General features: G+C 48.4%; 1 protein-coding gene across 4 annotated transcripts in view; it reads left to right on the plus strand.

Annotated features, from left to right (window-relative positions):
• KDM3A (lysine demethylase 3A) overlaps positions 1 to 27,123 on the plus strand; it is a 546,931-nt gene that overhangs the window by 196,264 nt on the left and 323,544 nt on the right. For all 4 annotated transcript variants that reach the window (XM_029592841.1, XM_029592851.1, XM_029592832.1 and 1 more), the window contains one exon: positions 11,995 to 12,152. In XM_029592841.1, coding sequence (XP_029448701.1) covers positions 11,995 to 12,152 — 158 coding nt within the window. The remainder of the gene's footprint in view (positions 1 to 11,994; positions 12,153 to 27,123) is intronic.

Genomic DNA, 27,123 nt, shown 5'->3' on the forward strand with positions numbered 1-27,123 from the left:
GTAAATTTATGAAAGGCTTAACTCACCTTAAACCTCCACTTCATTCCCCAAGCATACAATGGGATCTGAACGTAGTATTAACCAGGCTCATGTGTTCCCCATTCGAACCCATAGATACCTGTGACCTTAAATATCTTACATGGAAAACTGCATTCCTCATAGCCATTACATCAGCTAGAAGGGTCAGTGAACTACAAGCTCTGGTCACATACGAACCTTTTACAAAGTTCCTACATGACAGGGTGGTCCTCCGTACTATTCCTAAATTCCTTCCAAAAGTAGTCACGGAATTCCACCTCAATCAGTCTATAGTTTTACCAACATTCTTTCCAAGGCCTCACTCTCACCAGGGAGAAAGAGCCTTACATACCTTGGACTGTAAACGTGCGCTATCTTTCTACTTAAACCGCACTACAGTCCAAAGGAAATCCAGTCAGCTATTTGTATCCTATGATCCAAACAAACCAGGTAAACCAGTGGGTTAACATACTTTGTCAAATTGGCTAGCAGATTGCATACAATTTTGTTATGAGAAAGCAGGCCTTACTCTTGAAGGGCGAGGAAAAGCACATTCAGTCAGAGCGATGTCAACCTCAGTAGTGCACCTTCGCTCTGTTCCTATTCTGGACATTTGTAAAGCAGCATGGAGTTCTCTTCACACTTTTGCAGCTCACTACTGTTTAGACAAAGAAGGAAGACAAGATTCTGTCTTAAAGAACTTGTTTCCTTACTTGTGTCGAATGGCGGCGATTACTGCGGAGATTCATCACACTATGTCTATTTTTAAAGCCCCATGGACACCGTTCTTGGACTGGGAAAAGACTGTTTCTGATTAGCCTTGGTCTACACCGGGACTATGACTCTCTTTTCCTTCTGGCCTTGGCAGACTACGTCTATCCTTGACTACGGGAGTCCAATCTGTGATAAGTCTTTCTCACTATTCCTAATTACGAACTCATGGAAGAGGGTGGGGATCCAGGGGGTAGGGGGGGAAGAGGTTCTGGGTGACGTTTCTAATGTTTGTAAATGTTGAAAGACAACAGGTTTGCCATTTTGTAGTTATGTTGGTCTTGACTGTTTGTTTTTCTTTCAACTTAATAAAATATAAATTTAAAAAAAAAAAAAAAAAGAACTTGTTTCCAGTGTAACCCCAACTCCTTCTACATCCAACCTGCTGTGATCTTTGATTCATTTCAACAACAATACTTCACTGTTGCTTCACCACAAAATGACTCAGCCTCTAGCTTGCTAATCACCCATATGTGAGGACTAGCATCCTGCTTGTCATGGGATAAAGCAAAATTGCTTACCTTGTAATAGGTGTTATCCCAGGACAGCAGGATGTAGTCCTCACGAAACCCACCCACCACCCCGCGGAGTTGGGTCTGATACGTTTTATTATTTTATTTTTGGCCAACACTAATTGCTACAAAACAGACTGAAGGGAGACCCCTGTGGCAGGTAATATCATGGCATACTGGGCATGCTCAGTAGGCACTCTGGTGCCAGTCAAAAGTTTCATAGAAACTTTGAGAGAAGTTTTTTCCATACATAGGGCTCCATTACTGATGTCACCCATATGTGAGGACTACATCCTGCTGTCCTGGGATAACACCTATTACAAGGTAAGCAATTTTGCTTTATCTCTACCACTATCACAAATCTATGTATTGTTTATTGTCCCCCTGGTACACTCAATCACAATTTATCCCTGTTAGTCGAATCCTTACTTACCCTACCATTTTAGCTGGTGATTTCAGCCTACACCTCAACTCTAACCCTCTTCCTCCTTCGGGCTCTCACCTTCTTGAGGCCCTAGGAGGACTAGGGTGGTCTCAGCTGATTAGTGGGCCCACTCATAGGCAGGGCCAAACTCTTGACCTGGTATTTCACAACCGTGAAAATGCAAGTTTAATACTACTCAGCCTGTACCTTGGTCAGATAATTTTGTAATTCAAGTGTCTAGGACAGAGCTTTCCAAACTTTTCATGTTGGTGACACACTTTTTAGACAAACATAATTTCGTGACACAGTAATTCAGTCTACTAGCAAACCAGAGGTTAAAGGTTAAACGAACGAAATGTATTTCGACAATTTATGTATGTTTCCTTAAATATATACATAATAAAATGTTTCATGACACAACCTATCTTGTGAAAACCTTTCATTTATATTAAATATATATAAAATATTCCAAGATAAATGTTATTGTTATAATTTGAGTAACAATAATAAAACAGTTATTGTGTTTATTCAATTTACCTCTTTAATGAGATATATGAGCTTGATGGGATGAACACAGCTTTTGAATATTTAGTGTTAATAAAAAAGTCCAAAGGGTATTCTGCGTAATTTTAAAAAGCTGGTCAGTTTCACACTATAAAATTGTTTGATAGCCTCATTCAACTAATTCTATGTGGCTATGAGAGTGAAGTCTGGAATTTATAGAAAGGGACAGAATGTCAATATAAATCCTGCTCCTCCAGTTCTGTAACTCTGTGCATCCACTGAAATTCCCTCAAACAATGGAGCTTGGATGTTTCCCTTACAGCTCATCATACTAAAAGATATTTTCAAATTCTGGGGTCACCTCACAGTAACAGCAGCACAAACACCTTCCACTGCCAGGCACATAGTGAACTAACACAAAACCCCGCAAAAAAGACACTCAAAATCTATACTGCAATCCCATTGCAACATAACAGTAATAACAACAAGGACTCAAACAACAATAACCCTACCTGTGAAAAAGCAAGGGTAAATACTACACTGGGTCCTAGAATACCAATACACCACCTACTGAGGAAACAAAACAAACCAGATTGCTATAGATCCCTATGCTAGCAGAATCTCTCATCATGGTCACACACACAGAGCAGAGACAGACCCTCACAAAATACAGAATACAAAATAAAGGAGCACAAATTAGACAAAAACTGAAATGGAAACCCCAAGAAGCCAGACTCTTGTGTATTAACAATGGAAAAACAGAACCACATTCCTCGTAAAGCAAATAAAATCAAGAAACATAAAGCATCAGTTATAATAGTAAAACCATACTAATAAAAGAATATTTTAAAACTACTGATAAATAGAATTTCTATTAATTAAAATCATATACATTTTTACAAACACCAATAAAATATTTCAAAACGGCACATATATCAAATAACACCCAATAATTAAAACTTATAAGGATTTTAAAAAGCTCTTGATTTCCAGTCACCCTGATATTGTCAAGGATTAGGAGGTTATCCTCTCTCTCTCTCACACATAATCACATGTCCATTCTCTCTCACACATACATACACATTCATGATCTTATAACCACCATAACATCTCGCTCTCACAGACACTGACACCCTCTCAGGCTCTAAGACACTCTCTTCCCGTCCACACCCCCCCCCCCCCCCCCCCCCCCCCCCCCCCCCCCCCCACAAACTCTTACTCCCCTGGATTTTCTCATACACACTCATGCTCTCACTCTCTCTGGCTCCCTCACATACACACAAACACACATACCCAGGCAAGCTCCCATTCATTTTCACACCACTCCCTCACAATCCCCGAGGCATGCACACATTCATTCTCACACACACAGACCCCCAGACAGGCACCAATTCATTATCACAAACTCATACACCACACACAGGCAAGCACCTATTTTCACACATACAAACCCCAGGAAGACACCCATTCATTCTCATACACAGACACACCCTCAGGCAGGCACCCATGCATTCACACACATACACCCCCAGGCAGACTCCCATTCATACACATGCACACACTAAAGGCAGACCCCCTCTCTTTTGCCAGCAACCTTGGAGCCTCTCTCATTCCTCTGCTGCCACTGTCATTGATGCCGCATGGCTAATGGGGAGGTGCTGATTGCTGCTATTGGCACTGAAGCCCATTCTGCTGCCTCCTCTGTGCAGGCCCCGTGGGTTTCCACTTCCTCCATGTTGATCTTGTACATTGTGAGATCCGCATAGAGAAAGTGCTACTCTTGCACATTACCAAAGATTACATGTGCCAATCAGTAAAAAGTAATTTATTTTTACCTTTGCTGTCTGATCTTAGTTTTCTAATCGGTTGGTCACAGGCTTTTTTGTTCCACCTTCCCTTTCTTATTTTTTTGCCAATTCCTTTCATATTGTCTTTTTTTCTATTTCTTTTCTCTCCATCTATCTTCTTCCCTCAAACACACAGTCAAGTTCTCATTCTCTCATGCTTTCTCTCTCTTTCTCACACACAGGCTCTCACTCTCCCATGCTCTCTCTCATACAATCATTCATACATAGTCTCTCTCTTGCACATGCTGTCTGACTCTCACACACCCAGGCTCTCTCACACTCCCACATGCTGTCTTGCTCAAGCACAGGCTCTCACTGTCACATGCTCTCTCTCATACAATCATTCATACACACAGGCTCTCACTGTCACATGCTGTCTCACACTCACACACACAGGCTCTCACATGCTGTCTCTGCAAACATTCAGGTCCTCACTCCCACACACACAGTCACACAATCGCTCAACTCATCTCATACACACACGCAATCTCTCAACTCATCTCATACACACACGCAATCTCTCAACTCATCTCATACACACACTTCATGGACCCTCAGCCTCTCTTATCTCTGGGCCTTCTCTTCACGGGTCGCTGCAGGATGGGCCCTAGAATAGTGTTATTACACTCATTCTCCCAGGACAAGCAGGATGGTAGTCCTCACATGCGAGTGACATCAGATGGAGCCCTGTCATCATGGAATACTTTTGTCAAAGTTTCTAGAACTTTGACTGGCACATTGAGCATACCCAGCATGTCACTAGCCTTGTGGCCACATGGCCACAAGGCTAGTGACATGCTGGGTATGCTCTTTTTTTTTTTTTTTTTTTCATTCAGCAAGCTGCCTCGCGGTTTAGGAGCTCTGAGAAATTTCTCACACTTTTTCTGCCAGGAACATCGTGGAGCGGGTGACCGTCTGTCACAGACTTCTTAGAAAGCACCAGCAGCGTCATCCTCTGTGCTGGAGAAGGACCGGACCAAGCGTAGAGGGAAGCACCGGCACTAACGTGTGTCCCTGCCCGGTGCCGGCACAGATACCGCAGCAGCATAGATATCCATCGAGCCGCCTGCAAAGAGGGCCTGGGGGAGAGGAGCCCCCACCGATATCGGTGCCAGGTACTGAGCCTCCACAGACCCCTGTGGAGCCTCCAGTGATACCTAGCCTGCCTCCTACCCCAGGTGCAGTGTTGTCTACACCAGCCTTCAGGGAGGAGTTGGACAAATTAGTCCAACAGGCACTGAATGCCCTTTGGGGCTTCCAGTCGCCGCCGGTGCCCTCTATGTTCGCACCACTCCTCGAGCGCTTGGACACCCTCAGCGGTGCCCTGCCAACTCAGCCCGTGCCATCGGATACACTGGCACAGAGTCTACTATCGAGGCCACCACAGATCCTGATTCCCATACCAGGTTCCTCAGAGGAGGGAGGCGACTTCCGGACCGATCCCGGTATGGGATCCACCGATGCTGGAACCCATTCCAGGGCCATCGGGACTGTCGGTGCCCTTGATGCCAGCACAGCCTCCTTCGAAGCTGATGCCGCATCCATCGATGCCACCTTGACATCCATCGATGCCTTCTTGCCCTCTAGGCTCTGGCATCCTTCCTCCCTCAGGAATCCCGGTGGTAGAGGAAGAAACTCCTTATGAGTTAGTTTTTCTGAGTCTTTTTCAAGTTAGAATTCAATTTTAATTTTGTCTCTCCTTTGATTTATTAATGTCTGATTGTTTTAAGATTGTTTACCAATTGATTTTGCTGTTTGACTTGACATGTAAACACATATGAAGCCAACACGAATATCTGTATATAAAATTAAATAAATATGATTCATGGGAGGAGGCATCCTCTGACCATTCCTCACAAGCTTCCGATGATTTGCTCTCAGAGCCTTCAACCCCGGAAGAAAGACATCTTTCTCCCCTGGAAGACCTCTCTTTTGCCAGCTTTGTTAAAGAGATGTCTGAAACCATACCATTTCCACTGATAACTGAGGAGGACGCTCGCCACAAAATGTTGGAGGTCTTACAATTTGTAGATGCTCCAAAAGAGGTAATGGCGATACCAGTGCACGAAGTTCTACTTGACCTCTTGCACCACCGGTGGGGTCATCCAGGTACTGTACCTCCAGTAAACCGGAAGACAGATGCTACTTACCTGGTCCAACAAGCCCCAGGATTTCAAAAAAGCCAATTGCCCCACCATTCAGTAATGGTGGAATCGGCCCAAAAGAAAGCTAAAAGATCCCATCCACACTCCTTGCTCCTCTGGAAAGGAACAGAAGGCATTCGATGCATTGGGGCACAGAGTCTTTCAAGGGTCCATGTTGATAGTGCGAATAGCAGCGTATCAGTTATACATGACTCAATATAACAGGAATCTCTGGAAACAAATCCAGGAATTCGCCAATGTAACCCCAATATTTAAAAAAGGCTCCAGGAGTGATCCGGGTAACTATAGACCAGTTAGCCTGACTTCAGTGCCGGGAAAAATAGTGGAAACTATTCTGAAGATCAAAATCGTAGAGCATATAGAAAGACATGGTTTAATGGAACACTGTCAACATAGATTTACCCAAGGGAAGTCTTGCCTAACAAATCTGCTTCATTTTTTTGAAGGGGTTAATAAACATGTGGATAAAGGTGAACCGGTAGATGTAGAGTATTTGGATTTTCAGAAAGCATTTGACAAGTCCCACATGAGAGGCTTCTAAGAAAACTAAAGTCATGGGATAGGAGGCGATGTCCTTTTGTGGATTACAAACTGGTTAAAAGACAGGAAACAAAGTAGGATTAAATGGTCAATTTTCTCAGTGGAAAAGGGTAAACAGTGGCATGCTTCAGGGATCTGTACTTGGACCGGTGCTTTTCAAGCTGGGGTAGATTTTCAAACCACGCGAATTGGCGTACTTTTGCTGGTGCATCAGGCGCAAGCAAAAGTACGCGGGATTTTAGTAGATACGCGCGTAGCCGCTAAAATCCTGGATCGGCGCGCGCAAGGCTATCGATTCCGTATAGCCGGCGCGCGCCGAGCCGCGCAGCCTACCTCCGTTCCCTCACCTTCCCCTCCCTTCCCCTACCTAACCCACCCGCCCGGCCCTGTCTAAACCCCCCCCCCTTACTTTTGTTGAGGGATTTACGCCTCCCGGAGGGAGACGTAAATCCCTGCGCGCCAGCGGGGCCGCTAGCGCGCCGGGACGCGACCTGGGGCGGGTCCGGAGGGCGCGGCCATGCCCCCGGACCGCCCCGGGCCGTAGCCACGCCCCCGGGACCGCCCCCGGAACGCTTCCGACATGCTCCGAAAACGCCGCGCGGTTCGGGCCCGCCCCCGACACGCCCCCCTCAGAAAACCCCGGGACTTAACGCGAGTCCCGGGGCTCTGCGCGCGCCGGTAGGCCTATGTAAAATAGGCTCACCGGCGCGCAGGGCCCTGCTCGCCTAAATCCGCCCGGATTTGGGCGGATTTAGGCGAGCAGGGCTCTTAAAATCCGCCCCATCATGTGTATAAATGATCTGGAAAGGAATTTGCGGTTGATACAAAATTATTCAGAGTAGTTAAATCACAAGCGGATTATGATACATTACAGGAGGACCTTGCAAGACTGGAAGATTGGGCATCCAAATGGCAGATGAAATTTAATATGGACAAGTGCAAGGTGTTGCATATAGGGAAAAATAACCCTTGCTGTAGTTTCATGATGTTAGGTTCCATATTAGGAGCTACCACCCAGGAAAAAGATCTAGTAGATAATACTTTAAAATCTTCGGCTGAGTGTGCTGCAGCAGTCAAAGCGAACAGAATGTTAGGAATTATTAGGAAGGGAATGGTTAATAAAACAGAAAATGTCATAATGCCTCTATATTGCTCCATGGTGAAACTGCACCTTGAATACTGTGTTCATTTCTGTTCGCCGCATCTCAAAAAAGATATAGTTGCGATGGAGAAGGTACAGAGAAGGGCAACCAAAATGATAAAGGGGATGGAACAGCTCCTCTATGAGGAAAGGCTGAAGGAGGGTTAGGGCTGTTCAGCTTGGAGAAGAGACGGCTGAGGGGGGATATGATAGAGATCTTTAAGATCATGAGAGGTCTTGAACGAGTAGATGTGAATCGGTTATTTACACTTTCGAATAATAGGACTAGGGGGCATTCCATGAAGTTAGCAAGTAGTGCATTTAAGACTAATAGGAGAAAATTCTTTTTCACGCATTGTACAATAAAGCTCTGGAATTTGTTGCCAGAGGATGTGGTTAATGCAGTTAGTGTAGCTGGGTTAAAAAAAGTTTGGGAAAGTTCTTGGAGGAGAAGTCTATTAACGGCTATTAATCAAGTTTACTTAGGGAATAGCCACTGCTATTAATTGTCAGTAGCAAGGGATCTTCTTAGCTTTTGGGTAATTGCCCGCTTCTTGTGGCCTGGTTTGGCCTCTTTTGGAAACAGGATGCTGGGCTTGATGGACTCTTGGTCTGACCCAACATGGCAATTGCTTATGTTCTTACCACAGCAACATCGAGACCTTGTCTTCCATCCTGCAAAAAGGATTGAAATCAGGGAGATCTGAGCTGCTTATGACTCTTTTTTGAAACAGTATCTAGAGTCTCTGCAGCGGGCATTAGTGCTAGGCGCTGGGCCTGGCTCAAGGCCTCAGACCTACGGTCGCTGGTGCAGGACAAGCTTGCAGATCTCCCCTGTACAGGAGAAAACCTGTTCGGAGACAAGATCCAAGATGCAGTGGCCCAGTTAAAGGACCATTGAGACCCTGCGTCAACTGTCACCTCAGATACCCCCTCCGTAGCCCGCAGGGACACCAGGAAGCAATTCTACAGACCACGCAGATATTCTCCCATGTCCCGTGCTCGACCAGCTTGGGCCCTTCAGAGGACATGCACGCCAAGCGAGGGCACCTAGAGCACAACCAGCTCCACAAGCTGGTCCTGCGACTGGATTTTGACTCCTTTCCAGAGAGCAGCAGTCCCATCCCCCCACCTTGATCCCACAACTAATTTCACCAGTGGGAGGCCGCCTCTGCCACTTTGCATCCAATTGGCACCCAATTACCACGGACCAGTGGGTACTATCCATCATAACCCACTGTTACAGTCTGTACTCCCAGACTTCCCACCCATTCCATCCTGGAGCTGGGATGATCACACAGGACTTCTCGAGTCATAGCTCTCGACCCTTGTCAGCCAGGGCCGTAGAACCGGTTCCCTCAACTCAACAGGGAGGGGGTTCTACTCCAGGTATTTCCTAATCCCAAAAAAGACCGGCGGCCTCCGGCCTATTCTGGATCTCCGTGCCTTAAACACAATTCTTCACAAGGAATGGTTCAGAATGGTGTCCCTGGGCACCATGCTCCCTCTGCTACAAGGGGATTGGCTCTGCTCTCTGGACCTTCAGAGCGCATACACCCATATTGCAGTCTTCGCTCCTCATCGTAAATACCTGCGATTTGTAGTAGGTCACAGGCACTATCAATACAAGGTACTTCCATTCGGCCTAGCCTTGGTGCCCAGAGTGTTCACGAAGTGCCTGGCTGTTGTGGCTACACAGTTACATCGCAAAGGCATTCATGTCTTTCCATTTCTAAACGACTGGCTCATAAAAAGCCAGTCCAAGCAAGGAGCCCTCTACTCCCTCGGTCTCACCATACATTTGCTGCACTCATTGGGGTTTCTGATCAACTACCCAAAATCCCACTTGACACAGTCTCACCATCTCTCCTTTATAGGAGCAGAACTGAACACCACTGTGCCCAAGGGATTCTTACCTGACGACCGTACAACCATGCTGTCCAACCTCGCCAGCTCTATCCGCCGTTGACAAACAGCCTCAGTTCGCCAATTCCTCAACTTTCTCGGCCATATGGCGTCAACAGTCCACGTCACCCCAATGGTACGCCTAGCCATGAATGACACAATGGACTCTTAAAATCTCAGTGGCACCAAGCCACTCAGCCAGTTTCATCCCTTGTCCCCATAACGAGCCAGCTTCATCTGTCCCTTGCCTGGTTGACTCACAAGGCCAACTTACAAACAGGTTTTCCCTTCCAGCAACCACCACCTCACGTGACCTTAACCACGGATGCCTCCAACCTAGGTTGGGGAGCCCATGTTGAAGGCCTTCAAACCCAAGGGATTTGGATAAAAGCAGAAGCAACTTATCAGATCAACTTCCCTTTATGCATTCATGGACTGCCTCTCGAACAAGGTAGTCTTGATTCAAACAGACAACCAAGTTGCAATGTGGTACCTGAACAAACAGGGGGGGCACGGGCTCTTACCTGCTCTGCCAAGAGGCAGCACAGATTTGGGCCTGGGCCCTGTTGCATTCAATACTACTGCGAGCCACTTATTTGACAGGCACACAGAATTCAGTAGCGGACTACCTCAGCCAAAGTTTCCAGCCCCACGATTGGTCTCTGGATCCCTCTGTTGCGAGCAGAATCTTCCACCAGAGGGGCAGCCGAATATCGACCTCTTTGCATCCTAATAGAACCGCAAAGTGAAACGCTTCTGCTCCCTGCACAGGAACCGAAGAGCACCAAACATGGATGCCTTTGCCCACCCCAGGAGCACAGGTCTGCTATGTGTTCTCCCAGGACAGCAGGATGTTAGTCCTCACGAAACCTGCCTGCCACCCTGCGGAGTTGGGTTTGATAATGTTTTCTTATTTTATTTTTCGCTCATACTTTTTGCTACAAACGAGACTGAAGGGGGAACCCCGTGTGGCCACAAGGTTAGTGTCATTCTGGGCATGCTCAGTATGCCAGTCAAAGTTCTAGAAACTTTGACAAAAGTATTCCGTGACAGGGCTCCATCTGATGTCACCCACATGTGAGGACTAACATCCTGCTGCCCTGGGAGAACACCTGTTATAGGTAAGCAACTCTTTGAGCTCAGTGTTTCCTGTTAGCTGAGTGCTCGAGTGGTTGTTTGTTAATCAAGTTTTTGCTAGCTTGTCCACAGTTGGCTTTTGCAGAGAATACTGGCGGGCTGATGTCTGTGCAAGGGTATATATACTGTGACATCAACTTTGCTCCGACTCCATCTGCTGGTAGAGGTGCATAACTCACTGGCTCTGAATTAACCTATCCATATTAAAGAAAAGGAAATTATCAGGTAAGTAGTAATTTCTCCTTTTAACTATTCCTCCTTTTAAATGGTCTGGGCTTAATTATCCTGCTGCTTCTAAATTCATAAAAACCAGAATGAAATAAAATTACATTAGGACTACAATACGTTTGGTTTGCTTTGATCTTGTTTGGCTTGGAGTTTCCTTTTAGTCTTTTTGGACTTCCAGTGCAATTTATTTATTATTTATTTATAATTTTTCTATACCGAAATTCCTGTATGAGATACAAATCACTCCGGTTTACAAATAACGGTAACTCGCCCGGGGCTTGATTGGCCAGGGCTTTATACATTAAACAGATAAACATGGCTTAATTACGGCTTTAAATATATTAATTACGGCTTAAATACGGCTTAAATTGGAACTATCTTACACTGAACTGTGGTGCCATGAGCTTTAGTTTGCAGCTGTTTTGGGAGTTTTTTCCATTTTTAACATTGGGTCTTTATCCCCAGCATTTGTAGCAACTGTAATTGTTTAGGGGCAACAAACCATGGTGCCTTCTGGAACCTGCCATGTACCATCTAGTCACTAAGTGTTGTCCCAGTTATCCCAACCTTAGCTAGCCCAGGCATCAAATGATGGGCTCAAAAATCAAACCTAGATCTCCCACATGGGAGCATATGGCACTGATCAGGCTGACCATAAGATTACTTTTTCACCCACTTGAGCAGGGTCTTGCCACCTTGTTTTTGAACCTGGGCTGGACCCTGAACTCATCTGTTTTATTTGGCATATCTTTCTTGTTTTAAAAGATATTGAACAAGTCTTTTGTGGTCTTATCTATTGTAGCTTCCTCCAACTCTGTGTCCTGTACAGTCAGTTCCAACTGTGTCTGAAGCATTGCTAGGCTGTAGTGCTGCAGCTCCCACAAGCAATCTTCCAAGACAACAGGCTACACCACCACCAGCAAATTCTCCTCCGAGCATCAGTGCTGACACTCCTCAAGGGTAAGTGCATGGTGGAGATGAGTTGTTAGTTCAGCTGAGGCTGTACGAATCCAGTTCAGATCTTTTACGTTATTATGGTTGTCCATTGAAATACTGGAGAGGTATGGAGTGTTGTGAAAATGCTCTTATGGTGATTTCACTTTCCCTGTACGTACTAGGATCAGTCCAGACCGTGGGTTATGTCCCCCGTCCAGCAGATGGAGTCAGAGCAAACTTCCAGGGGTGCTGACATATAAGCCTGTGCACCCCCTAGGGATCCTCAGTATCTCTCTGACTCCAGCAGATGTGAGTGGGGGAACCTTTGCTTCCCCAGTGTGTGGCTTTGCTACATCTCTCTCTCTCCTATTTCTTCTTTCACTGGATCAAGCGGACCTGGGCTGCTAAATTTATTAAATAGAAAAACAAAAAAAAAAAAAAGAAGGGAAATTTTTCTTTTCCTCTCACTTCAGGGAGCCTGGAGCCCTGCCCGGGCCTCCCTGTCCTAGTCAGCTTGCCAGCGGGACTGGGTATGTTGTTCTTGCCTACCTGTTTCTCCCTCTTCTCCTTCCTTCCGGCGGTGATTTTTGTGTAAAATTTTTGTTCCTTACAGGATCGCCGTCGGATGGCTTAGGTGGATGCTGGTGGAGCCAGCCTCTCCCCTCCGGCGCGCCGCGATTCGCACTCCCCCCCTCTCGGCCCCGCGACGTTCATTCCCCGGGGCCGCGGCAGCAGGGAAGTCTCATTCCCCTGCTGCTCCTACGGGGAGGGTGCCTGGTTGAGCCTGGGCGGACGAGCTCGCTCCTCCCGCGGCGCGCAGTGCTCAGCTCCGGCCTAGGGGCGGTCGCTGAGGGGAATCGTCGTTCCGGCCGCGCGCCATGCAGCGCTCTAAGGGGTCTCCCGGCCCCGACCCGGGGCAGGGCGCATCGCGAGACGGGTTCTCCGGGGTTGGCCTCCCCGGGGGAGAGACCGGAACGGCTTCCCCGACCTTTTCGCCGGCAAGCTCCGATCGCCGCGGCTCCAGGGGAAAGGCCCCGCCCCCTTCTTTGGCGGGAGCGGCGGCCATCTTAGAGCTGGAGAGCGCGGCTGATTCGGAGGCGGAGGAGTCCCAACATGGTTTTTCGCCGCGTTTCAGGCCGATACCGGCGCCATCGTCTCCCTCCATTGCTGCGGGCCCCTCCACGGACCTCTCTCTCGCAGTCCCTCCACCGGCAGGGGGGTTTACGGCGGACTTTGTTCTTTTGATGCACCAGGCGTACCTCCAAAGCCTGCAGCCGGCGGGGGGATCCCCAGGGGGTGCTCCAGCGAACCCCACGCCCGCGAAGATTCCCCGACTTATGGGGGGGGGGGCCAATCCAGCGCCATCTGGGGCTGGCCATAAGACGCTCCTGGCTCTCCCACCCAGCGGAGTGGACCCAACGCAGGACCCTGGGAATGATCCGGCCTCCACGGCTGATGATGACTCGCTCCTGGCAGCGCACCTGGAGTGTGACGACCCACGGGTGCTCCGGATCTTCCGTAAGGAGGAGCTATCGGACCTCATCCCACACGTCCTCCAGGAATTGGATCTCGATCCGCCCGTCGAACCGCCGGGGCTCCCAGCCCCCTCCGTAGCCTCCGCTAGCTCAAAAGGGGACCCGGTCCTGGCGGGCTTACGTCCTCTGGCGCGAACGTTCCCGATTCATGAGTCGTTCCTTCATCTTTTGGTGCGGGAGTGGGACACGCCGGAGGCCTCGCTCAGAGTGGGCAGAGCGATGGACAAACTTTACCCTCTTCCCGGCGATTTCTTGGATCTGCTCAAAGTACCCAAGGTCGACTCGGCAGTCTCTGCCGTCACGAAGAGGACCACAATTCCCGTGACAGGGGGAACGGCCCTCCGGGATGTACAGGACAGAAAGCTGGAAGTCTGCCTCAAAAAGATTTTCGAGGTCTCGGCGCTAGGGGTCCGTGCGGCTATCTGTGGCTCCCTTACCCAGCGTGCCGGGCTTCGGTGGGTACAGCAGCTCCTGACTTCACAGCAACTACCACCGGAAGAGGCGGCGCAAGCGGACCGGCTGGAGGCCGTCATTGCCTACGGGGCTGATGCCCTCCACGATTTACTGCGAGTCCTGGCGAGGACCATGGTTTCGGCTGTTTCCGCCAGGCGCCTGCTGTGGCTTCGTAACTGGGCGGCGGACGCTTCGTCCAAATCCAGCCTAGGGTCGCTACCTTTCAAGGGTAGGTTCCTCTTCGGTGAGGATCTTGACCAGATCATCAAATCCCTAGGGGAAAATTCCGTACACAGGTTGCCCGAGGACCGCCAGCGGTCGTATCGTCCGGCTACTTCCTTCTCCAGGAATCGGTCCCGCTCTCAACGGCGATTTCGGGGTCCCAGGTCTCAGGGGCCGAGAAATCCCTCGAACAGGTCTCAGTCATGGTCTCGGTCCTTTCGGGGCCGCAGACCACCCAGGGACTCCTCGGCTCCGGGTCCCTCCGGCAAGTCTACCCAATGATGTCAGGCCGGCTCACTCCCCCCTCCAGAGGATCGGAGGACGACTAGCCTGGTTTTACGAGGAGTGGGCCAACATCACCACGGACCAATGGGTCCTAGACATTCTAAGGCAAGGCTACGCTTTGGATTTGCGGTATCCTCCCAAAGACAGATTCATCTTCTCACCCTGCGGGGCGAGTCACAAGCGTGCGGGAGTACAAAGCACACTGCACCGTCTCCTAGCCCTGGGGGCCATCTCACCCGTCCCCTCCGGAGAAGTGGGCTCGGGTCATTATTCCATTTACTTCGTGGTGCCCAAGAAAGATGGATCCTTTCGTCCCATCTTAGACCTCAAGGAAGTCAACAAGGCCCTCCGGATACCCCGGTTCCGTATGGAAACTCTTCGGTCAGTCATCGCGGCGGTTCATCAGGGGGAGTTTCTGGCCTCCCTGGATTTGACGGAGGCTTACTTACACATTCCGATCCACCCGGTCCATCACCGGCTCCTCCGCTTCAAGATACTGGATCAACACTTCCAGTTCCAGGCCCTCCCTTTCGGGTTGGCAACGGCGCCCAGGACGTTCACCAAGATAATGGTGGTTGTGGCGGCCGCGCTCCGAAGAGAGGGGATTTTAGTACATCCATACCTGGACGACTGGCTCATCCGAGCGAAGACCTTCTCTCAAGGGCAGCAAGCAGTCGACAGGGTGGTCGGCTTTCTGCAGTCTCTCGGCTGGGTAGTCAACTTCGGCAAGAGCAGTCTCCTTCCGTCGCAGCAGTTGGACTTCCTGGGCGCGCACTTCGACACCGCTCAAGGCACGGTCTTCTTGCGACCGGACAAGGCCCAGATGCTCAGAGAGCAGATTTGCAACTTTGTCGCTCTCCCAGTTCCAACAGCGAGGGATTATCTGCAGATCCTGGGATCGATGGCTTTCGCCATCAACCTCGTGCCGTGGGCCTTCGCACACCTGAGGCCCCTACAGATGGCGCTACTCTCGCGGTGGAAACCGGTCTCGCAGGACTATCAGGCGATTCTACCCCTTCCGCCGGCGGCCAGACTCAGCCTTCGTTGGTGGCTGGACCCCAGGAACTTGGCACAGGGGTGCCCCCTGGAGTCGCCGGACTGGATCGTGGTCACTACAGATGCCAGTTTGTCCGGCTGGGGGGCCGTATGTCTTCGAAGCTCGGCCCAGGGGCAGTGGACACAGGAACAGAAAGCCTGGTCGATCAACCGCCTGGAGACCAGGGCAGTCCGGTTGGCTCTCATTCAATTTCTGCCCCTCATCCGACAGCGGGCGGTCCGCGTTCTCTCGGACAATGCGACCACGGTAGCCTACATCAACCGTCAGGGAGGCACCAAGAGCCCGGGTGTGGCCGTCGAAGCGGCTCGTCTCATGGCCTGGGCGGAGCAGTTTCTCGACCGCCTAGCGGCCTCCCACATCGCAGGTGTGGACAATATTCAGGCGGACTACCTGAGTCGGCAGACGCTGGACCCAGGGGAATGGGCTCTCTCCGACGAGGCAATGTCACTCATCACTCGGCGCTGGGGAACGCCCGCCATGGATCTCATGGCGACGGCTTGCAATACAAAGGCCCCGCGGTTCTACAGTCGCAGAAGGGACCACGGGGCGGAAGGAGTGGACGCCCTGGTTCTACCTTGGCCCCCTCGTCTTCGGCTGTACGTCTTTCCTCCGTGGCCCCTGGTGGGCAAGGTGGTGCGGAAGATAGAGGATCATCCAGGGCAGGTCATCCTGGTGGCGCCAGAGTGGCCGCGGCGTCCGTGGTTTGCGGATCTCCTCAACTTGGTAGTGGACGGACCCCTACGGTTGTCACACCTCCCGCGGCTGCTCCATCAGGGCCCGGTATTTTCGGACCAGGCGGAACACTTTTGTCTCGCGGCTTGGCTTTTGAGAGGCAGAGTCTCCTGCGCAAAGGATACACAGTAACCGTGGTAGACACGCTGCTCAAGGCTCGTAAGACCTCCACTTCGGTCGCCTATGTCCTGGTCTGGAAGGTGTTTGAGATCTGGTGTGCGGGGCACGGAGCATCCGCGACCACACCTTCGCTCCGTCAGGTCCTAGCCTCTCTCCAGGAGGGCTTGGAGAAAGGTCTCTCCTACAACTCCCTGCGTGTGCAAGTCTCGGCTCTAGCCTCTCTGGCTCGTACCACGGGACAATCTGACCTTTCGTCTCATCCGGACGTCTCGCGCTTCCTCAAGGGAGTCAAACACCTGCGGCCGCCGGTGCGGCATCCCTATCCCTCCTGGAATCTCAACCTGGTTCTCCGTCTCCTTGGACAGGCTCCCTACGAGCCACTGCGGCAGGCCTCCCTCAAAGATGTCACACTTAAGACGGTGTTCCTGGTCGCCATAGCCTCGGCGAGACGCATCTCCGAGCTCCAGGCGCTTTCGTGCCGGGAACCGTTTCTACGCTTCACGGATTCGGGAGTTTCTATTCGTACGGTGCCTTCTTTCCTACCTAAAGTGGTGTCGTCCTTCCACCTGAACCAGTGGGTGGAGTTGCCGGCCTTCCCGTCGGATGCGCCTCAGGCCCTTCGGCGTCTCGATGTGAAGCGCTGTTTGCTGCACTACTTGGAAGTGACCAATGAGTTCCGGGCTTCCGACCATCTCTTCGTGCTCTGGTCCGGCAATAAGAAAGGACGGCAAGCGTCTAAGACGACTATCGCACGTTGGCTCAAGGATGCGGTTTCCTCGGCCTACATCGGTGCCGGGAAGGCGCCCCCGGAGGGAGTCCGGGCTCATTCGTTACGTGCCCTGGCCACGTCCCGGGCAGAGTCTCAACATGTTCCCCTTCAGGAAATCTGTCGCGCGGCGACATGGAAGTCGCTGCATACCTTCTCGAAGCATTACCGGTTACAACTACCGGTTGGTGATTCGGGTTCATTTGGAGACAGGGTTCTTCGAGCAGGGTCTTCAGGGACCCACCCGGTTTAGGGAAGCTTTGGTACATCCCACGGTCTGGACTGATCCTAGTACGTACAGGGAAAAGAAAATTATTCCTTACCTGCTAATTTTCGTTCCTGTAGTACTTAGGATCAGTCCAGACGCCCGCCCGGGGTTTTTCTAAATTCATGTCAGACACCTGCTCGTGTATGTTTTTTACCCTCTGTCTCTCATATTTCTACATCCTGATGTTGGTGTTCTTACTTAGTTCTTTCACAGTTCGCATTGCAAGTTGCATTGGTTATTTGTTCTGTGGTTACAATTTGTTTGGCGCTTGATCCTTCCTACTTTCCTGTCCAGTATTTCTGGCTCTGGGCTTTGATATTCTCGATACTGAGGATCCCTAGGGGGTGCACAGGCTTATATGTCAGCACCCCTGGAAGTTTGCTCTGACTCCATCTGCTGGACGGGGGACATAACCCACGGTCTGGACTGATCCTAAGTACTACAGGAACGAAAATTAGCAGGTAAGGAATAATTTTCTTATCTTGTTTTAGTAAGAGGGAAGTTTGTTTCCACAAAAACTTCTAGCATCCACTTAGTTTCTGAGCAAGCTGACAGTTGGGGAAGTAAAGAGGGTTTGCTTTTGGATAGAATAAGCAACTGGGTGTGTTTGGCTACTGAAATGGGTTTTAGAATGAGGTATTTGCTTTGCAGTCTGGATCATGCAAAAAAAATATGGACTGTTTATTGTGAAAGCTACATTTTCTGTATAATATTTGCACAAAACCAAACATGAGAGTGCTTGGGAGCAAATAATCAGGTATACAATACCAGAGACTGAATCTTTTCTCTTTGTTCAGCTCTGGTCAGCATTCTCTCACCACATCCCACATGGTATCTTTTTATTATGTACTTGGCTGGAGCATTCTTAGAACCATTTCCTTTTTCTAACTCCTGAAGTTTTGCCAAAAAAATTAAGGAAAGACTACTGTGAATGTTTTCTGGGCCACTCTGAATCTCCATCTTGTACAGACATTCTCTCATGTGTGTGACCACTAGCTCTGCATTTTCTCTAAACCTAACCAAAAATCTACATATGTATCACTATTGTCATATATCAGGTAACAATTAATCACTACTGTTAAATCACTATATAAAGGACCTGTAAATATTGTCTACTTAATAGATTAGTTTTACTGAAACTAATATGGGTATATGCCAGGTGTGTTAGCTCTTAGCTTTTGCCAAAACTACTTGTGCTGTGCTTCAAAATCAAGATTTAACTCTTAATCTGCTAGCTGGCTTTCGAGTAAGTAGTGTTCTTATGCTTTTAATTAAGTCTTGTTTTCAATTTGTCTGCCTCCTTGTGACCTTGAAGATTACAGGCTTCAAGTTAGAAAAGGGAGGGCTCAGAGGAGGACTGTAGGCTGTGAGGTGTTCCAGGCTGCTTCTAGTAAGGAGGAGTATAGAGGGAAGGCTACCTAACAGCCCACATGCCTGTAATTTCTTTAAGCAGTACCGTGTGTCTTATCTTTTCTAGCAAAAATATTCAGAACCTTCCAAGTTACGTGCTGATTTTGTACACAATTGTCTGTTGTACCTTCTGTCTCTATTGTCTGTCTTCTCCATTCTCACCATCTTAACTAACTCATACTGGGGAGGAGGAAGGGGGGACTGGGAGAGAATTGTATTTTCTCTCTAATATGGGACTACAGTAGGTAATATATTTTTCTTTCTGTTCTGATAGTACGGCAAAACAGGGATTTCAGCTATCATTTTTCTACCTTGTGAAACTTTTCTCTTTAAAAACTTCTTATTTTCTATTTAAATAGCAGATACAGCATAATAGTACACTGTTCTGCAGCAGTAATAGCTAGAGCTGTCTGAGTTAATCCTTGAGACAGAATGAGCTGCTGACATTGAACTGAGAAGAGGTAGAGTAATAGTTAATGATTCACTGGGAGATGCTGCTGTGTGCTGATAAGAAAATGTTAAACAGAACCCTTATATCTGATCGAGAGAACGTAGCCTTTAATGCTGTAGACAAGTGAATTTAAGTGCAGCAGTTAGTAATACTGTGAAAATCCCTTTCTTTTTCTCTTCCTGTAGTATTGCAGTTTTTATTTATTTTCTATACCGCCGTTTGGAAACACCATCACAACTGTTTACAAAGCGCACTGTAAAAATAGAATAAAATTATTTCAAAATGTTACTAAAAGTTTAAGTAAAATAGAATAAATAACATTAGAAGATAAGACTTGAAAACATAAATACATAGTTACAAAGTCGTTAAAAAGCATAAAAGGAATCAAATAAGAATAAAAGCATAAATCATAAATACTATCAAATACCAACTATTTGCTCTTGCGGTTTTTAAATATTTATGCTCACTGTTCCTTTTCAATAATAAACATTTTAGTTTATTAGCTCCGTGACTGATTAATAACCCAGGTAAGAGAGCTGCTTTGTGAACTTTTTTTTTTTTTTACTAAGTAGTCTCCACCAGATGAGGACCTCTTCTCAGGGTTTATCAATGACATGGCTGATACTCAATTTCAGTTGGCAAAAGAGATTGAGCCTATGACACAGATGTTTAACATCCTTCAATTCCTGAACCCCTGCCCCTGCTAAGGATGTTGTGGCAGTGCTTATCCATAAGATGGTTATGAGAGGTATAGTTAAGAATATGAGACATAACCCCCCCCCCCCCCCCTCACACTGTATCAAGTCCAGAAAGCTCCTAGATTTGAATAAATAACTGCCTCACTTGTCAAGGTGAAACTTGCTTTCAGGAAGGCAAAGAGAACTTCTCTTTACACTCTAGGTATGCATCACACACCCTTGATCACCTTAGGAGTAAGATTTATCAAAATGCTATGCTCTCTTCCCATATATTGTCCTACCAATTTTTCATGGGAAAATACAGTGCATTCAGAAAGTATTCAAATCCCTTCTTTTTTTCAACATTTTGTTATGTAACAGTTTTATTCTAAAATGAATGTGCATGTTCTTCTCACAGGACAAGCAGGATGGTAGTCCTCACAAATGGGTGACATCGAGGATGGAGCCCTGTACGGAAAACTTTTCTGTCAAAGTTTCAACAAGCTTTGACTGACACTGGCACACTGGGTGCACTGAGCATGCCCAGCCTGCAATTATCCCTGTGAGCCACAGGTGTCTCCCTCAGTCTTCTTTTTTCCGCTCTGCAGTCAGCATAGCGGTTGGAGCTCTGTGAGGATTTTTTAACTAATTACCTCATGGAAACACTTAACTTTTCACTTCAAAAAACACTTTTCCCTGCACAGGTCTCCCTCCGCGTACGTTTTTACGACGCTCGGTGAGTGCTAATTCTTATTTTTCGGTCGGTTCCTGTCACTATCTTAAGGCTGTTAACTGACTGAAGCCTTCCCTTCCCCCATTTTTCAGTTAGCTTTAAACAGCTTGCGAGTATCTCTGTGACACTCTGCTTGCTTATGCTAGTGGGGTAGGGATTTTTTCCTTAACTTTAGGACCTCTGTAGCTTCAAGTCCTTCGTTCCCTGGTACCCTCACGCAGTCGATACCCTATCGCTACACCGGGACCCTCCTAAACCGCCCTGGGCTTTTATATGTCATCAGCGCCCCTCCCCCCACAGTGCCCTGATGCCTTTATCCATGTTTTTTGCTTTTCAGTGCTACCAGGCTTTTTCCTCCTACGCACTGTTTTTTTCCTTGGGCTTCCTCGGTGCCGTCCCTACCAGGATGCATGCCATTGACGCACATGCTGTTAGTCACTGCCATGCATACTCGGGTCGCCGCCACCGCTGCCCGAGACACTTTTTAATGATCCCAGGGTCACTTCATCGATGCCACCCCCCCTTTTGGGGATGCCATCGATGCCCCATCCTCCCCACCGATGTCCAGCCCTTTTCCATCGGTGGGCATCGGTGCCACATCGATTCATCGGTGGGCATCGATGCCGGATGGTCCCCATCGGTGGACATCGGTGCCGGATGGTCCCCATCGATGGGCATCGGTGCCGGATGGCTTGTCCGTCGATGGCATTGGTGCCGGATGGCTGTCCGATGGCATCGGTGCCAGGTCCTTTTGCATCGATGGACACCGATGCCCAGGTGTTTCATCCATGGGCATCTGTTAGAATGCATCCATCGAGGGCAGTCGATGCCAGGCTGCTCCCATCGGTGAAATTCGATGCCCAGGTGGGTCCCATCGGTGGGTATCCATGCCGGCTCGATTCCGTGGATGGGCGTTGATGCCAATGCCAGCCTTATGGCTGGCATCGATGCCCATGCCGATTCCAGGACTGGCGTTGATGCCGGGATGGAATTCATCGACTGGGAGATCCATGCCATCGATTCCATACGTGTCCATATCGATGCCACCGACACACGTGTCTGGGGCACCGATGCCATGTACACTTGGAAATCTGAGTCTGTCCAAATCGATACCGTCAACGTCTGTGGCCCTATAGTTGATGCCCGTGGCCATGCCACAAACGGCATAAATGCCCGCCTCCATGCATCGATGCCCTCGACACCTCCGTTTTCCTTCGGTGTCCTTGACGCCCTATTGATTCGACTTCGACTCAGTCGATGCCGGTATCTTTTTCAATAACGGCAATGTTTTTCGATTATTCGATTCCACATCGTTTCAAAGATACCTATGCCACTGCTGTCAGTGCCCGTCACTGTCATCATTCTCCTGGCCAGTCATCGACGATTTTTCATACCCATTTTGATGATAGCCTCGAAGCCCCTTAGGTTGCCTTCAATATCGTCAATACCGACATAGCACCGCCACATAATACCCTCGCCTCCTCACATTGCTCCACGCTTTGGGTTCTTTTTTAAGCCCCGTATTAGCTTAAGACACTCCATTGTGTCAGGAGCAGAGCAGGCGTGCTGACAGTTCGTCATCGATCGCCTTCCAGGACGACGAGGGCTTCCATCTCGGCGCTGGGGAAAGACCGGGCCGAGCACCGTGGCACCCATCATCGCCGACATCGTGATCGTCCGCCGCTGACGCCATCCAGCACATCGGTGCCATCCTTCTCCAGGCTGGACAACGCTCGGGCAGAGCGACATCACCACTGCCATCAGCACTGTTCCTACAGTTTTGGCAGTCCTTGGTGATCCAGAACTTCCGGATCCAGGTCCGACAGCTTCTGCATTGGCGTCACGACACATCGAGCCGCTGTGACGAGGGAAGGGAACATGAGTTCCGTTAGGGCTCCTCTGTTCCTGGCGTGCCCCACCGTCAAGTGGTGTGGGACTATGGCCATCTGTTACACTTAGCAGTCTAAACGCCACTCACGCCTGGCCTGTCTCCTCTGTACCTGTGCCACCATACCGGGTTTCAGAGCGAGATGGACGTTTACGTCCCCGGCCTTACCCTCGAGGACTCCGGAGACCGTCGGAGTCAACAATCTTCACCGGCTAGTCTTGCGGCGATCCATGTCGGATGGTAAGTACCCGCTTCGGCGGCATTCCCATAGAGTTGTGTTCTCCCATTCGGACCGTGGTTCGAAAAGTTCTGGGTCATGTGCCTTTTAGAACTGTATTAGTGTCACATATCGCTATGTTAGCTATGTTAGCCACAATATCAGGAGAACCCCTCTATCTTCTTGGGATTGCAGCAGGGCTTCTTCTCTTGTCAGTAACAAGTCCCTGTGCCGACCAATGCTCTGACTCTTGGTTCCCTCCCAACCAAGGTCCAGCTGCATTGGCTGATCTGCTAAACATGAGATTCAGCAACCATTGCCCCATGTACAAGTCCACCTTGAGGCCTGGCCACAGGTCTCAGTGTCTCCCTTGTACAGCATACAGAAATGCGGGTACCACTTACCGCTCACACACCTGCAGGAGCCTACATGATATCCTCCATTGGGACACCTCCTGGTCTCCCATCTGGTCAGATATCAGAGCGGCCACCCCACCTTGCACCAAAGTCCTGGTACACTCCCCCAGGCGCTACGAAGTGCAGAGGGGAGAAGGGAGGGGGGTTGGGGAGTTTTAATTGCACTATTCTTTCTTTTAACAGAAAATAGTTACTCTCCGCACATCCTGGACCTAAGAAAATCCAACTTTCTTTAGACGTCACAGGTACAATGGTATCTTTGGTTACCATCACTCCATACTGCAGTAAGTACATTATTTTAATGTTTCTATGTGCTTTATGGTGAGTCAACATTACAACCCCAAGCTCTGCCGCTGGCACCAGCTTCGGTAAGTGAACTGTCTCTTGCATCACTGTTGGTGAATGCTGTTTTCTCTGCGGAGTGTAACATCATTCACTTTCCTTGCATAGACTACTGCTAACCACTTTCAGTACATGCAAGGAGCTCTCACTTTTTTCAGGACTCACTATACATTTACTAACTGGGATTACTGTCACTGCCATAAATCCCTTCTGTAACACTTCTGGACACCACAGTCTTAAGACCCTCTTGTCCAGCATGCGCACAGACATTCTGATACATTGTTATATGTCCCTGCGCATATTTTCCATAACCTCAGCCTTTCAACTTTTCATGGTTGGGCTATGGGGTTTCTTCCCACTATGCATTTTTCTCATAATTCAAAACTGCTATGGGTTATATTCAGTGACATTCTATACTCAATGGACCTAAGTGGTTTCATTGCTTTCGTCCCTGATTCTTATCCCAGTTCGAACTAGGACCTAGTCTCCTTCGACTCATGCTCGCAATTCCTTAGGGTTATAAAGTTTCTCCTGAAAGCTGTCAACCCATTATGCATCTATTGCACTCCAGCATAGTTTCTCATAAACTTCCTGGACGTTGCACCCATGAGTTATGCCCTTATGCCTTCCAATACTGCTTTTGCAACAATTCTTTGTGCATACAGACAGACAGCATAGGGACAATGTGCTTTCCAACTCATAAGCACGCATTACCTCTTAGCTGCTCTGCTAGACAGCTGCGCAGCTCTACCCTTGGCCCTTGTTCACTTCATGCGTCCTTGGGCCACATATCTAAGAGATTTAATGAACGCTCTATCTGACCTTCTCCACGTAGGTTCTATCCTCTCGAATGGTCTCAATTACATGTGTACAGGGCAAATCTTTTAACGCTGAGTTTAACTAAACTTTCCTCGGCGTCTGCATCATTCCATACGATGCACAGGTTCTGCTCCCTGCACATGTTTCCTATGCGTTCCCTTAGATGCCTTTTCTTCCATCAAAGGCCTCTTCAATATATCTCTTCTGCTGCCTCTCGTAGCCAGCATTCTTCTAATGTTGAATTGGGATGGGGTTCAGTATTCTTTTCCCCACTCCCTGACTGAGATCAGTATGCTTCCCATACTTCTCAATCCATCATATCAGTAACCTTTTATTCCCTCACCAGTCAGTCCCAAATCATAGACTTACTGATGTTCTTAGGTTCTGGTAGCGTCACAAAACCTTCTAAACATAAATCTTGCCGTTTAATATGACAGGCTTTACCTCCTGACGCTAAAAAAAAAAAAAAAAAAAAAGAGGTATTACCCCTTTTACTTTTCCACCATTTTTTCTTACTCCCTCGGATTCTGTTCTCCAGACATCCTCCACATAGATACACCTTTCTCTTAGGAGGTGTATCGTTTTGGGAGTTGGGTTCCCGTTTTCGGTAATCCTCTCTGAGTCGGCTTACCATGGATTATCCACTGATCAAGCCGCCTCTATTTCTCTAATCACGGAATGAACATATATATTCTCCTTATAAGTCTCATACATTCTACGTTTGAGCCTTTCCATTCCTCTCTTCCACAGTTTGGCAAGGGAACTTCTTTCCCTCTTAATGTCATTCCTGCCAGCAGGGTCCGTGAGTTATGCACTCTTTCCATACTCACCTGACTCCGTTCCTCTGCCACTGAGTAGTTCTACGCATTCAACTTTCTATCCTTTTCAGGTAGATGTTGTATCTCCTTTCCTCAGGAAATACTCTATTAATTTTTCCTAACCTCTCTCTCTCGCCCTAGGGAGAGACTGGGTTTTCCACATTCCTGGACAGTAATGCTGCGCTTACATTCTATCTACATTGCACTGCATTCCATGTGAATTCCACTTGACTCTTTCCTTCATGCAAGGGTCAAGCTGCTACTTCCAGTGGCCACACAGACCTAATCCTTCTGATTAAGTGGTCTATATTTCCTTTCCTACCAACAAGCAGACATTTCACTACAACACTGTGGGTATCCACATACTGTTGTGTCCGTCTTAGCCTTAACAGCTTCCCTTTGGTTACTGCTGCTTGTACTTTTTTATCAGGTTGCAGCCTGGAGTCCTCTCCATACCTTCGCAGCCTATTATTGCTTACATTTGACTAGCCGGCATGCTCCATGTTTGGCCAGTCCGTCTACTCTTACTTTTTTCAATTCACTACCCAACATCCTTCCACGAACCCATTATGGTGTTGCGGATGCCCTCCGTTCCCATTTCCACCTCAGTCGTTACGCCTTTGCGCATCTGCGGTGTATCTGGTGCATTCCCGGGCATCCTCAGCTCGGTACTCACCCATTTGTGAGGACTACCATCCTGCTTGTCCTGTGAGAAAGCAAATGTTGCTTACCTGATGTAACAGGTGTTCTCACAGGACAGCAGGATGTTAGTCCTCACGAAACCCGCCCGCCACCCCGCGGAGTTGGGTCTGTATACTTTTATTTTAGTTTCGCTTGCGCTTTTTAGCTATAAGACGAGACTGAGGGAGACACCTGTGGCTCACAGGGATAATTGCAGGCTGGGCATGCTCAGTGCACCCAGTGTGCCAGTGTCAGTCAAAGCTTGTTGAAACTTTGACAGAAAAGTTTTCCGTACAGGGCTCCATCCTCGATGTCACCCATTTGTGAGGACTAACATCCTGCTGTCCTGTGAGAACACCTGTTACATCAGGTAAGCAACATTTGCTTTCCTCAATCTACCCACACTATCCCATAATGACAAGGTAAAATCAAGTTTGTGGAAATTTGTGCAAATAAAAAAAAATAATCCTGAAATATTACATTTACTTAAGTATTCAGACCTTTTACTCAGTACTTTGAGGCACTTTTGCAGTGATTAAAGCCTCAAGTTGTCTTGAGTATGATGCTACAATCTTGGCACACTTGGATTTTGGGGACTTTCTCCCATTCTTCTCTGCAAAGCCTCTCTGTCAGGTTAGATGAGGAGCATCGATACACAGCTATTTTCAAGTATCTCTAGAGATGCTTGATTGAGGTCAAGTCTGGGCTCTGGCTGGGCAACGCAAGGATATTCTCAGACTTGTCCTGAAGCTACTCCTGCCTTGTGTGTGCTTAGGGTCGTTGTCCTGTTGGAAGGTGAATAGTTGCCTCAGGCTGAGATCTAGAGCGCTCTGGAGCATTTTTTTCAAGAAGGATCTCTATCTTGCTCTGTTCATCTTTCCCTTGATCCTGACTAGTCTCCCAGTTCCTGCAGCTGAAAAACATCCCCACAGCATGATGCTGCCAACACCATTCTTCATAGTAGGGATGGCATTTGCTAGGTGTAATGTTAAACAGACATGACACTTGACATTCAGGCCAAAGAGTTCAGTCTTGGTTTCATCGACAGGAGAATCTTGTTTCTCATGCTGAGTGCTTTTTAAGTGCCTTTTGGCAAACACCAAGT

Source organism: Rhinatrema bivittatum, chromosome 1, assembly GCF_901001135.1.
Source record: "Rhinatrema bivittatum chromosome 1, aRhiBiv1.1, whole genome shotgun sequence".
NCBI classification, from domain to species: domain Eukaryota; kingdom Metazoa; phylum Chordata; class Amphibia; order Gymnophiona; family Rhinatrematidae; genus Rhinatrema; species Rhinatrema bivittatum.